Below are 12,736 nucleotides of genomic sequence, written 5' to 3'. Positions count from 1 at the left end.
GTTCCCTGTCTGTTTTCACCTCCAGGAAAATCCAAGGGTCGGTTAACTTGGGTGCCACAAGTAAGCAGACAGCGGTGGAGAGCCGAAGGTTCGCTCCAGTGCTGAAGTGCAGTCGACAGCAAGCGACTTTCCGCGGTGAGTCCAGGATCTTTGCCTGGCGACCCCATTGTCTGAGCGCCCCGCACCGCTAACCGCCGGCCTCCCCGCCCCCTAGCCACCCCGCAGGTCTCGCTTCAGCTGGGGGTGGGGAGTTGGGAACTGTGGTGAATGGGAAGCGGGGTGAACAAAGCCAAGCTCCCGCCATTCTCCGCCTGCGCCCTCTCTAGCCGGGTGCGCGGGGAGGCCAGGGCGCGCCCGCAACGCACTGGCACCGGACCCCGAGGTTAACCGGTGCGGGGGACCCCGGAGCAGGCGAAGTGAGGGTTCGTGGCGGGGGCCTCAGCAGTCAGCACCCAGGACCACCTTAAGAGCGAGCCCCGCCCCGGGCCCGGAGCTCGGGCTGCGCTGATTGGTGCAAATGTAATGGCTGAAATTGATTGCTGAAATGCAAAACTTGTTGCTGCTTCTCCCGGCTCTAGGCGAGAGGCAGACACAGAGAGGGGAGCCGAGACCCTCGGAACGCCCCACGCAGGGCCCCCCCGCCAGCCAGGAGAGGGGTGCGCGGACCCCCCAGAGCTGCCCCCGCCCCCTCCCATTCCGGGCTCCGAAAGCGCACCCGGAACGCCTTAGCCTGCTAGCCCAGCGTGGCCCCCCAACCCGCATACGCCCCCCTCCCCGGGTCCGAGGGCGACTTGCGAAGCACCTCGGCGCGGAGGCAGGGAACCTAGCCTTGGAGCGTCCTAACTCCTCGTCTGCTGCCCGCCCGCGCCTGGAACGGGGCTCGGAGATCCCCGCGAACTCAGAGACCGAACAGCAGAGGACAGAAGCGGCAGGCAGCGGACGTGGCCGCGAAGCGGCGCGCCGGGGTGCAGCGCACCCGCCGCGGAATAGGGGAGCCGCGCCTTCCACCAACCCTCGGTTTCAACCTCGGGCGCCCGCCGCTCCTCCTCAGCCCCGCTGAGCTCCCGGCTCGGGGGCGGGCACCAGTGATGCCGAGCGGAGCTTCCAGTCCTCCGACCCGCTGAAGAAGCAGTAGCCGCTTGCTGGGGCCGACGGGGACTGTGCGAGCCGATCGTGCTTGGCTGAGGCTCCGGCTGCGGAGCGCGGGGACTCCGGGGGGAGGGGGGAGGGACCGCTCGGTCTGTGCCCCGGCGCCAGCCACGGTTTTGAAGGGTCTCCCTGCCTGGCCCTTTAGCAGCTCCGCCACGGACTCCGGGAGGCTTCAGGCAGCGTCCAGGGGCTCCCCATCCAACCCGATCGGACTTAAGAAGGTGATTGCTCTGCTTTCCCTCCCTCCTTTCCGCCTCCTTCCCCCCACTTAACTTTTTGTCTTCAGTCACCCGCAGCTCCGTCCCCTCCCCGCAAACCCACCCGCGGCTGTACCAACCGCCCGGGGCATGGGCCCCCCAACACGGCTCCTGGAGGCCCCGAGGCGCCGCAAGATGTGAGAGGCCCGCGTCGGGCAGAACGAGAGCTTCGGGAGAGGAGCTGATAGCCCCAAGCCTTCACAAACCAGGCGAGGTGGCGGTCCGCGCTGCGCCCCGGCGGAGCTGAGCGCCCAAGCCAGGGCCGGAACGAGTAGCTGGCCGGAGGCGCGCCGCGGAGAGCAGGCTGTCATGCCCTATTGATCCCCCCGCCCCCCGCCAAGTATGTTTGGGCTGGACCAATTCGAGCCCCAGATCAACAGCAGGAACGCTGGCCAGGGCGAGAGGAACTTTAACGAGGCCGGACTAAGCATGAACGCCCACTTTAAGGCCCCGGCTTTCCACGCGGGGGGACCCCCTGGCCCCGTGGACCCTGCCATGAGCGGGCTGGGCGAACCCCCGATCTTGGGCATGAACATGGAGCCTTACGGCTTTCACGCGCGCAGCCACTCGGAGTTGCACGCGGGGGGGCTGCAGGCGCAGCCGGTGCACGGATTCTTTGGAGGCCAACAGCCACACCACGGCCACCCGGGAGGCCACCACCCCCACCAGCATCACCCCCACTTTGGGGGCAACTTTGGCGGACCGGATCCAGGGGCCTCGTGCCTGCACGGGGGTCGCCTGCTCGGCTACGGCGGCGCGGCCGGCGGCTTGGGCAGCCAGCCGCCCTTCACCGAGGGTTACGATCATATGGCTGAGAGCCAGGGGCCGGAGAGCTTCGGCCCCCAGAGACCCGGGAACCTGCCGGACTTCCACAGTTCGGGCGCCTCGGGCCATGCCGTGCCTGCCCCATGCTTGCCGCTGGACCAGAGTCCTAACCGAGCCGCCTCCTTCCACGGCCTGCCCGCCTCCGGTGGCTCCGATTCCCATAGTCTGGAGCCCCGGAGGGTGGCGAACCAAGGAGCCGTCGACTCGCTGGAATACAATTACCCGGGCGAGCCGCCCTCGGGACATTTCGACATGTTTTCCCCCTCTGATTCCGAGGGGCAGCTGCCTCATTATGCAGCGGGTCGTCAGGTTCCCGGGGGCTCTTTCCCGGGTGCCTCGGCCATGCCCAGAGCTGCAGGCATGGTGGGCTTGTCGAAAATGCATGCCCAGCAACAGCAACAACAGCAGCAGCAGCAGCAACAGCAACAGCAGCAGCAGCAGCACGGCGTGTTCTTCGAGAGGTTCGGCGGGACCCGCAAGATGCCCGTGGGGCTGGAGCCTGGAGTCGGCTCCAGGCACCCGTTGATGCAGCCTCCCCAGCAGGCCCCGCCGCCCCCGCAGCAGCCGCCCCCGCAGCAGGCCCCGCCGCCCCCGCAGCAGCCGCCCCCGCAGCAGCCGCCGCCGCCACCGCCTGGGCTTCTAGTCCGACAAAATTCGTGTCCGCCCGCGCTCCCGCGTCCCCAGCAGGGCGAGGCGGGCACGCCCAGCGGCGGCCTGCAGGACGGGGGGCCCATGCTGCCCAACCAACACGCGCAGTTCGAGTACCCCATCCACCGGCTGGAGAACCGCAGCATGCACCCTTATTCCGAGCCTGTATTCAACATGCAGCAGGCGCCCAACCAGCGGCTGCAGCATTTCGACGCACCCCCCTACATGAACGTGGCCAAGAGGCCGCGCTTTGACTTCCCGGGCAGCGCGGGAGTGGATCGCTGCGCTTCGTGGAACGGCAGCATGCACAATGGCGCTCTGGACAACCACCTCTCGCCCTCTGCCTATTCCGGCCTGCCCGGCGAGTTCACGCCGCCTGTGCCCGACAGCTTCCCCTCGGGGCCACCTCTGCAGCATCCGGCCCCGGACCACCCGTCCCTACAGCAGCAGCAGCAGCAGCAGCAGCAGCAGCAACGCCAAAACGCGGCCCTCATGATCAAGCAGATGGCGTCGCGGAATCAGCAGCAGCGGCTGCGCCAGCCCAACCTGGCCCAGCTAGGCCACCCCGGGGACGTGGGCCAGGGCGGCCTGGTACACAGCGGCCCAGTGGGCGGCTTGGCCCAGCCGAACTTTGAGCGCGACAGCGGCGGCGCGGGGGCCGGGCGCCTGGGCACGTTCGAGCCGCAGGCGCAGCACTTGGCGCAGGAGAGCGCGTGGTTCCCAGGTCCGCATCCGCCTCCCGGCGACCTGCTGCCCCGCAGGATGGGAGGTTCAGGCTTGCCCTCCGACTGCGGCCCGCACGACCCAGGACTGGCACCGCCCCCTCCGCCAGGTGGCTCGGGGGTGCTGTTCCGGGGCTCTCTACAGGAGCCGCTGAGGATGCCCGGAGAGGGCCACGTGCCCGGGCTGCCCTCCCCTGGTCTGCAGTTCGGGGGCAGCCTGGCCAGCCTGGGCCAGCTGCAGTCGCCCGGGGCTGGGGTGGGGCTGCCCAGCGCTCCCTCCGAGCGCCGGCCCCAGCCACCTGATTTCACGACGCCCGCGCTCGGGGGCCAGCCTGGCTTCCCGTTCGGCGCAGCGAACCGGCAGGCCACGCCGCACAGCGGCCCAGGCGTGAACTCGCCCCCGAGCACGGGCGGGGGCGGTGGCAGCACGGGCGGTGGCGGCGGCGGCGGCGGCGGCGGCGGCGGCGGCGGCGCATACCCGCCGCAGCCTGACTTCCAGCCCAGCCAGCGCACCTCGGCCAGTAAGCTGGGCGCGCTCTCGCTGGGCTCCTTCAACAAGCCCAGCTCCAAGGACAACCTGTTCGGCCAGAGTTGCCTGGCTGCGCTCTCCACCGCCTGCCAGAACATGATCGCCAGCCTCGGGGCCCCCAACCTCAACGTGACCTTCAACAAGAAGAACCCGCCCGAGGGCAAGAGGAAACTGAGCCAGAACGAGACCGACGGCGCGGCCGTGGCCGGCAACCCGGGGTCGGATTACTTCCCAGGAGGGACTGCTCCTGGGGCTCCAGGGCCCGGAGGCCAGTCGGGGACCAGTAGCAGCGGCTCTAAAGCCTCTGGGCCGCCCAATCCGCCCGCCCAGGGGGATGGCACTAGCCTCTCCCCCAACTACACCCTGGAATCGACGTCGGGGAACGACGGCAAGCCGGTCCCCGGGGGCGGCGGCCGGGGACGGGGGCGCAGAAAAAGGGACAGTGGTCACGTAAGCCCCGGGACCTTCTTCGACAAGTACTCGGCGGCGGCGGCGCCGGACAGCGGGGGCGCGCCTGGTGTGAGCCCAGGGCAACAGCAGGCGCCGGGCGCAGCCGTCGGGGGAAACTCGGGAGAGGCGCGCGGGGCGCCTACGCCTCACGAGAAAGCGCTCACGTCGCCGTCGTGGGGGAAGGGGGCCGAGCTGCTCCTGGGGGACCAGCCAGACCTCATGGCGTCCCTGGACGGTGGGGCCAAGTCGGACGGTAGTTCCCCGCACGTGGGCGAGTTCGCCTCCGACGAGGTGAGCACGAGTTACGCCAACGAGGACGAGGTGTCTTCCAGCTCCGACAACCCCCCAGCCCTGGCCAAAGCGAGTAGGAGCCCTCTGGTGACAGGCTCGCCCAAACTCCCTCCCCGTGGGGTGGGCTCCGGGGAACACGGACCGAAGGCACCCCCGCCCCCGCTTGGCCTGGGCATCTTGTCTACGTCTACCTCGACCCCTGACAGCTACGGCGGAGGGGGCACCGGCCATCCCGGCACGCCGGGCCTGGAGCAGGTTCGGACCCCGACGAGCAGCGGCGGTGCCCCTCCACCTGACGAGATCCACCCCCTGGAGATCCTCCAGGCACAGATCCAGCTGCAGAGGCAGCAGTTCAGCATCTCTGAGGACCAGCCCCTGGGGCTCAAGGGTGGCAAGAAGGGTGAGTGTGCCGTCGGGGCCTCGGGCGCGCAGAATGGCGACAGCGAGCTGGGCAGCTGCTGCTCCGAGGCGGTCAAGAGCGCCATGAGCACCATTGATCTGGACTCGCTGATGGCAGAGCACGGCGCCACCTGGTACATGCCGGCTGACAAGGCTTTGGTGGACGGCACAGAGGAGGACAAGACGCTGGCGCTCTGGGAGAAGGCCAAACCCCAGAATCCCAACAGCAAAGAAGGTATATGCGCTCGTTCCGGTTCCTTTCTCACCTGGTGGATACGCGCCCCACCCCCATCGCTGGCCTTGGCGTCTGCCTTGAAGGCTCCAGGAAAGGGGAGGGTCCCTCAGGGTCGGCAGGGCACAGGGCCTTCCTGACGCCCAGCTCAGAGCTGGTACTCTTCCTTTGGTTACCCAAGGGGCTCCGTGGACAGACCCCCTTCCCTCCCCCTAGGTGCTGCCAGGTAGATTCTAGTTTCACAGCTGTAGTAGTAACAACTTAAAGTGGCACCCATTTGGGGATTATTGTAGAGTACCCCCTGTCAAGTTTTAGCTGAGTTTCTGGGTGCCCTGAGGACTAGGCCTCTTCCCTTTCACACTCAGACCCCTCCTCACCCCTCAGCATTCAGGCCTGTTCCACTTTTCAGGAGTTTCCTACCATCCTCCCGCCCCCCTCCAGCCTCCACTTCCTGGCAGGACACCTGGGAAGCTGTGTTAACGCCTCCCCATCTTTTCCTAGTCAGCCAGCCTGCAACTTGAGCTCCCTTGCGTGTGCCAGCATCTTTGGGGGAAAAAGTTACCAGTTCCGGTGTCCACAGCATCATTCAGAGGCAACGCCTAATTTGACATTCGTTCCTAATGAATAGCTGTTTTGTCTCTTCTTAACGATTAGAGTTTCATTGAAAAACTGGAGACCTGTCAGGGTTGTAGGAGGCAGGCAGCCTTTTCAGAGTGCACCTCCTTGACATTTGGTTGGGGCGGGGGGAGTGGCGGGCGGGAGTCAGGGTGGGGTCTACTTGGCAGAGACCAGACCAGTAGACCAGGGCATCATTTGTGCATGGGGATATGGATATATATTCTTAAGACACAAAGGACCCGAGTTTGTCAATATCTCGCCTGGCTTTGATGACAGATGTCGGCTTCCAGTTCTCCTTTGCATTCTAAGCACTCCCTCCCTGTCGGGCCAGGAGGCCTTTAAGGTGGGTGGGGTGGGGGTTAGTAAAATGGACCACCATTGCCGTTAAAGTAATAATAGTTTGTTTTTTTTTTAAACCTAAAGGTGACCTGGGCTGCAGTAGAAATCTGTTTTATTTTTTTTATGGGGCCTTTTTAGGTATCACCATTTTCTACCCCCACCCCATTCCTACCTTTTTGCTTTTAAACCTCCCTGAATCCCCTTGGTCTCACCAGGCTATTACCTTGGAATCTGTAGCTGGCGATTTAACTGTGTCTTAAAAAAAAAATCCGTCCACTGATCCTTGCGTTCTCTTAGAGTGGTTCTCCTCTGCCTTCAGTTTCTACCTTCAGTTTCAGCCCACATCCTGCATCCTGCCATCTTTTGACCCAGGGTTTAAGGTGCCTGTTGGTTTTAGGACCAGGGGATGGGGGCGGAGGGAGAGGGGGAGGGGACGTGCGGCAGGAGTTGGGTGGCTCAGAACTCCGGGCTTTCACCGCCCGTCCCGGGTAGCTTTCCCGCTTGGGTTTTCTAATTCATGAATGCGGCCTTGCTGCTTTTCTCTTTGTTCGCCTACTGCCCAGCCTGGGATGCCGCTCTCTCATTTGAAGCTGGGTGTTTAGCATGCACAGCAGACGCTGCGGCCAGCATCAGCATTCTCCAGGCTTCTCCCAGGCAAGGCCATAAATTGGTTAGTTTGGGACCCTCCGCTGCTTCTCCCTGGCCCCCCCCGCCGCCCCACCTTTTTAAAAAATGGAGTTGGACTTAGCAGCCTGGTCGCTTTGCCTCCCTTCTCTTTTATTTTCTTGTACACCACATCTCGGTCCTGCGATCGATAGCTGGTTAGCACAAATGCCAGCCCCTGTCACTTCTACCTGGCTAGGCCTGGCTGCCCCTCCCCCTCCCCCTCCCCCTTCTCCCTTCCCTCCCCCGCACCCATAATTAAGACCACATTGGCCAAAATGGTGTGAGAAGAGTCAAAAAGAAAAAAAAAACAACCCGATTCAGAGAATTAATAAAGAAAAACCAATAGCACTTGGCCTGCAAGTCTTTTGAAGGGCCTTAGGTGCAGAGGAATTGGATGGCTGTAATGAGATTTTTTTTTTTCAAGGTGTTGCACTGTTCCCTTCTCAGCCCACTAATCTTCCTTTGCAGAAAAAAAAAATGCAGACTGAGAATGAAGAAATGTCGTTAAAGAAATGTTTTGTTTTGTTTGTTTCATTATCACCGTCAGGCGAAGGAAAATATTTTTTTGGAAACAGATGCTAGTCAGTTTTGGGGTTGATTTCCCCCTGTACACTAAACACAACCCTCCCCTGCACACAGGAGATGGGAAACTTCCTCCAGGGACCGGCTTCGGGGCTGGCTGCCTTAGAAGCCTCGGCAGGGACACCCACTTGACCTCCTTTGTTTTCCACTCTGTGATGTAGGAAGGACAGTTTCCTAGATAAAGCCCCGAATTGAGGTCACTCACAGCTTCTGCAGCCTTGGGACTGCTAGTTAAGGCTTTGTAAGATATCTGCATCTGATTCCTGCTCCCTTACTGGTAGTAAATAAGGACGATTAAACTTTTCATTATGATAACACCCCGCAGCTCCATCTGCATGTTGTATAAATAGGTACACAGAGCCTTCAACGGGCCCCCCGGTGCCCTGGTTGAAAATCAGAATGAAGTGTACCCCTTCAAAACAGAGTAGAGAGAGAGGGAAAAAAAAAAAAGAAAGGAAAGCATCCTGCTTTTCTGTAAACACAAGCCCAGGGTCCCATCAGCCACGAAGCAGCTGTGAATGTGCCTTCTCTAAGTTCCAACCCCAGTGAGCACTCTTTCACCACCCGCCCCCATCCCCCCCACCTCAGGCAAAGCCCATTTTTTGTAATGATATTTTATTTTGTCACGCCATAAAACATGCCAGTACTAATGTGATTAAATATTAACACCGTTTCTGAAATTTCTTCGCTCCGATGACAAAATACTAGTCGGTCTTTAACAAAAATGATCCCGCTCAGATTGGAGAGGATGTGCCCATATTGTCTTGTGGGGTTTAGATGTCCTTCGGAGGGGAGGGAACTTGACTGGCAAGTTACGCTTCTCACAAAGTCTAGGCCAGAATCACATGCGATGATGCTCTTTAAAAAAAAAAAAAAAAACAGGAAAGTGAGCCTCTGCAAATTATGCTTCCTCTGACTTCTTAATCAACCCGCCAAACAACTTTTATATCATGAAACTCTAGGTTTCCTCATGAGATTCTGTTTGCACAGAGTTGTGGTGGCGGAAGGGTGAGGTTGTGCAAAGAGGGGGAAAAAACCAGCCTGAGTTTGGGCCTATTCAGACATCTATTAAATCAGTGAGGATTACCTGAATTTGAAATTAGTTTGCAAAATCATCCACCCATCTTTGTAATAGGTGTCTGGCTATGGAGGAATGTCAAAACCCAGAGAGAAGGGGAAATCTTAACAGATTGTAGATAAAGGGTATTAAGCTTAAAAAAATATGTCCCTCCGCCCCTGCCCACAGGTCCCTTATAGGTTTCAAAACTTGAATTAAGTCTATTCCCTAATAAGTTTATCCTTGCCAAACTTCCATTCTTGTTGGCTGTTCTCTATCATGAAATCCAGAGATGTCTAGAAACACTCTTTCACACACATGGAAACGGGAGGGGTCTCCGTCTACGCTCTGCATGCAATCCGGCCCTTTTTGGAAGTATGATATTTTTACAGTGATGCGGGAGAAATTTTTGGAATTTCATGCCTCTCTCAATGTTTCAGTCAGAGCCCAGTAAAGCGGTGCTGAGTAGTACTAGGCAGGCAGGATTTGAATGCTGAATTTCCTCAGTCCTGGGGGCAGGCAAGGGGGAAGGCTCCTAGTGTTGTTTTTTTTTTTCTAAGTCGTTTTCCCCACTCCTCACACTGTGGAGAGAATTTTTAAGGCTCCTTCTAACTGGTTTTGGGATGGCGAAGCCTTGCAGTCCTATTTCCCCAAGAAATCACCCAGCACGGGTTGCATGCCTTCAAGTGCCTTTTGCAGCCTCCGGAAGATGTAACCCAAAACTTCGCAGGTGTTAATCAGGGGTAATGTAAACAGATAGGAGCCCCCTTTGTGCAGCTGACGGTCTGGGCCTGCCTGCTCCCTGGCTAGTCCGGGACACACAGCTACTCTTCTTTGGTGCTTGTTTAATATTTCATGGTTGTAATAAACCTGTCTTCTCTGCCCGCCTCCCGACATAAAACCCCAACCTAGCGCACATCTGCAATTATACATTTCTACTAAATATTAATAAAGGACAAGGATTTCCAAGGGGCTGAAGCTTATCGGCATTGAACTTGTGGTTTCTGCCACTGGGTTTTTTTTCTGTTTTGATTTTAAATAGGTTCTGCTTTCTAATATGGAATATACACTTATATGTTATCATCTGTATTGATGTTTACAGTATTTGTAGATGGAAGGCCTTTTCTCAGGATAGCTTTCTTTAGCTTTCTTAGTTTAAAACTAAATTCATTTAGATTTCTGGTGAGGCCCCTCAGACCGGAAGAGACTATTGAAATGTACTTCTATTTTATTGAGATTTCTAGGAAAGGAGTGAGGGCTAGTTAATCTAATTTCTCTTTCTAGCAATGAAATTCTATGATTCCTGATATGATTTTGTTTGCCTGACAGAGGTATTTAAATTTCCACAAAGAATCTTAATGGGTCCTGAAAATACAGCTGCCCTTGCCAAGAAGTTACTTGAGATTCTCTGGCTGATATAAAATATACATCTTTAATAAACAGTCTGGGAGGACCAGGTGAAATTAGAGGAGGGGCATTCTTCCCACTCTGGAAGGGCAAACATGCGCCTATCTTTGGGATTTCACAGAATCTCCTGAACCCACCATATGCTGGAAAATTTAGCAAAAATCACTTTCCTCTCCACTTGAGTGACAGTAATGTCAAGTCTTGTTCTTTGCCCAGGGAGTGATCTGCTTTACCGAAAGCTGTTAAGAGATAAATACTCCAAGTAAGAAATACTGTATTTACCTATGTTTGGTTAATTTTAGAGATTAAAAAACTACAGCTTTATGTAATAGGATCAAATGTCCAGGCAATGTGTGAGGGCCAGAAGGCTGCCCAAGCACACTGTGACATGAAAGCACCAAACCTCTTAGATCAGAGGGGGCCTGAATCTATGGGGGCCCCCGAATCTATGGAGGGGTCCCCTGTAACTGGTGGGGTCACTTTACATCCTTCCCTCAATGCCCCCCTGCTTGTTCCACCCACGTCTTCAGTCTGGAGGGGCTGGAAGAACCCCAGCTTCATCGTTTTGACTCAAGTCAGGATTTTGACTTGCCCAGGCAATGTGTTTGTTTTCGGACGATGTCTATTTTTAGGCGCGTCTTGGGTGGACAGATTCTAGTGTGGGTTTTGATTGCTAGTGGCAGAGATGTTGATATGTACACGAGTGCATGATTGAGAAAAGAGACATTTGGGGGACATTTTTCAAGTTTCCTCGCCTGCTGGTACACCTTGGAGCCCGGCAAAGTGGTCTGGGGGCTGGCTTGAAAGAGTGTGACCGACATGCGATGTCTGGTCGGGGTCCGTCTGCAGCTCGTGGGAGGGGAGCAGGGCCCATGGCCTTCTCGTGGGAAGGAACCCCTCCCCAGCATACGCGCATATACATATGCATGGCCAAGTATATTTCCATCAAATCATCCAGTTACTCCTTTAGTTTCCCCTTAATCTGCTTTCCGAAAGCAGAGTAGGGTTTGGTTGGGGGGGGGCGGTGGGAATGGGGGAAGCAGGGAGAGAAACCAAACCTTCAGTCTCTTTGGCCTTAGCTGACAGGTTCTGATTCTCTAAAGGACTGAATGAGCGCACGTCCTAAAAATAGAGGAGGATTTTGAAGATCCTAATTACGAAATCTCGGCCTCCCGGGCCTCCCAGGCTGTGGGTGACTTTGATCTGGAGTATTTCGGTAGCAGACGCACGTCGTCCCTCGCTGGGCTCTGCGCGTGGAGGTGTCTCTGGCTGAGTTCAGCTAACTGAACTCTCTCCAGCCGGGGAGAGGAATCTTTTGAATCAGGGCCCACCACCACCACCACCCCCTCCCCCACGCCCCCTCCCAGTGGTGGGAAGCGGACGCTGCTTCTCATTTATGGAAATTCCTCTCCTTTATTGTAATCTTTTGGTACCAACGCCTTGGCGGACAGGACGCTGGGCTTTTGAATTAGTCACAGCTTTGCGTTCAGTGTCCTGGTGTACAGCAGCTCAGCCAACGGTCCCCCCAACTCACAAACCGGACCTGAAGGGAGAGATGGTTCCGGAACCCTGGCCCATCACTTTTTGCAGGATGGGGTTGTCCAGGGCTGCGGCAGCCTTGATCATTTTTTGCCATCTTCCAGTGACACGACAGCAGGCATCCTCACGTAGCCTCGTGGGCCCATTGGTGACTTTAGGGTGTGGGTCAGAAGCTACCCCGTGGGTGTGCACATCTGGGGACCCGAAATCCTAACTTCACTTTGTGACCGGGATCGAAAAGCAGAATTCAGTTTCTTATACTTGCACAGAGAAGGGACGTTTGCAAGCCATCATTCTCACGGGGTGTAATTATTGCAGGACGCCGAGGCTTGCTTTGTTTGCTGGCTTGCATTTTAATCAGCGGCCTCTGAGGTTTGGGAAGCAAGAGGAGGGTCTGCTCCCAACATGGTGTTTGTCCAGGAAGGACAGGGGTTGGCGGGGGGGGGGGGGGGGCGGCTATGGAGAGGCTGCCCAGACTCAAGAAATCCAAGGGGCTCTTTGCTGGGCCCCGATGGCTTTCGGTTTTGGTCCCACAAGTCCCCTTTGGACTGCCATCTTGGGTACCTCCTCCCGGAGAGGAGGGTCCATCAGAGTCCCAACATCCCACATTCTCATTTTTCCTTCTTGGCTGAGAAAGTCGGCAGGGTTTCATCACCTCCACTTCCTGCAAAGCGGGATCAGAGGGAGTACTTTACGGCGGTCGTGTGTGGAACTTTTCACGATTTATGTACATCACTGTAGGGACCCAAATGCCCTTTAAACATAACGGCAGTTGAATTTAACAGTTTGGAGGCCTTAGCACGTTCACGATAACAAATTGGCTCTCTGAGTATCCCAGAAGGAACATCATACGTGGGATAGACTTTTCCCCAAAGAGGGGGAAACCTCCAGTAAACATCCCCACGCAAGCTCACACGCTAGAGGGAAAGCAGGGTTTTATGTTCTGATCATTAAAGCTCAGGGGTCCAGCAGACTCAGCCCGCCCCGCCTCCCCTGTAGCTGGTAGGATGGACCCTGTGACCCCAA

At 57.5% G+C, this 12,736-nt stretch overlaps 1 protein-coding gene across 1 annotated transcript in view; it reads left to right on the top strand.

Annotated features, from left to right (window-relative positions):
* The first annotated feature begins 1,748 nt into the window (after nt 1-1,748).
* MN1 (MN1 proto-oncogene, transcriptional regulator) overlaps nt 1,749-12,736 on the top strand; it is a 45,104-nt gene continuing 34,116 nt past the window's right edge. The window contains exon 1 of the mRNA XM_068990344.1: nt 1,749-5,505. Coding sequence (XP_068846445.1) covers nt 1,749-5,505 — 3,757 coding nt within the window. The remainder of the gene's footprint in view (nt 5,506-12,736) is intronic.

Source organism: Capricornis sumatraensis, chromosome 17, assembly GCF_032405125.1.
Source record: "Capricornis sumatraensis isolate serow.1 chromosome 17, serow.2, whole genome shotgun sequence".
NCBI classification, from domain to species: domain Eukaryota; kingdom Metazoa; phylum Chordata; class Mammalia; order Artiodactyla; family Bovidae; genus Capricornis; species Capricornis sumatraensis.
The sequence above is the reverse complement of the archived record's forward strand: the minus strand, read 5'-3'. Positions and strand labels throughout refer to the sequence as shown.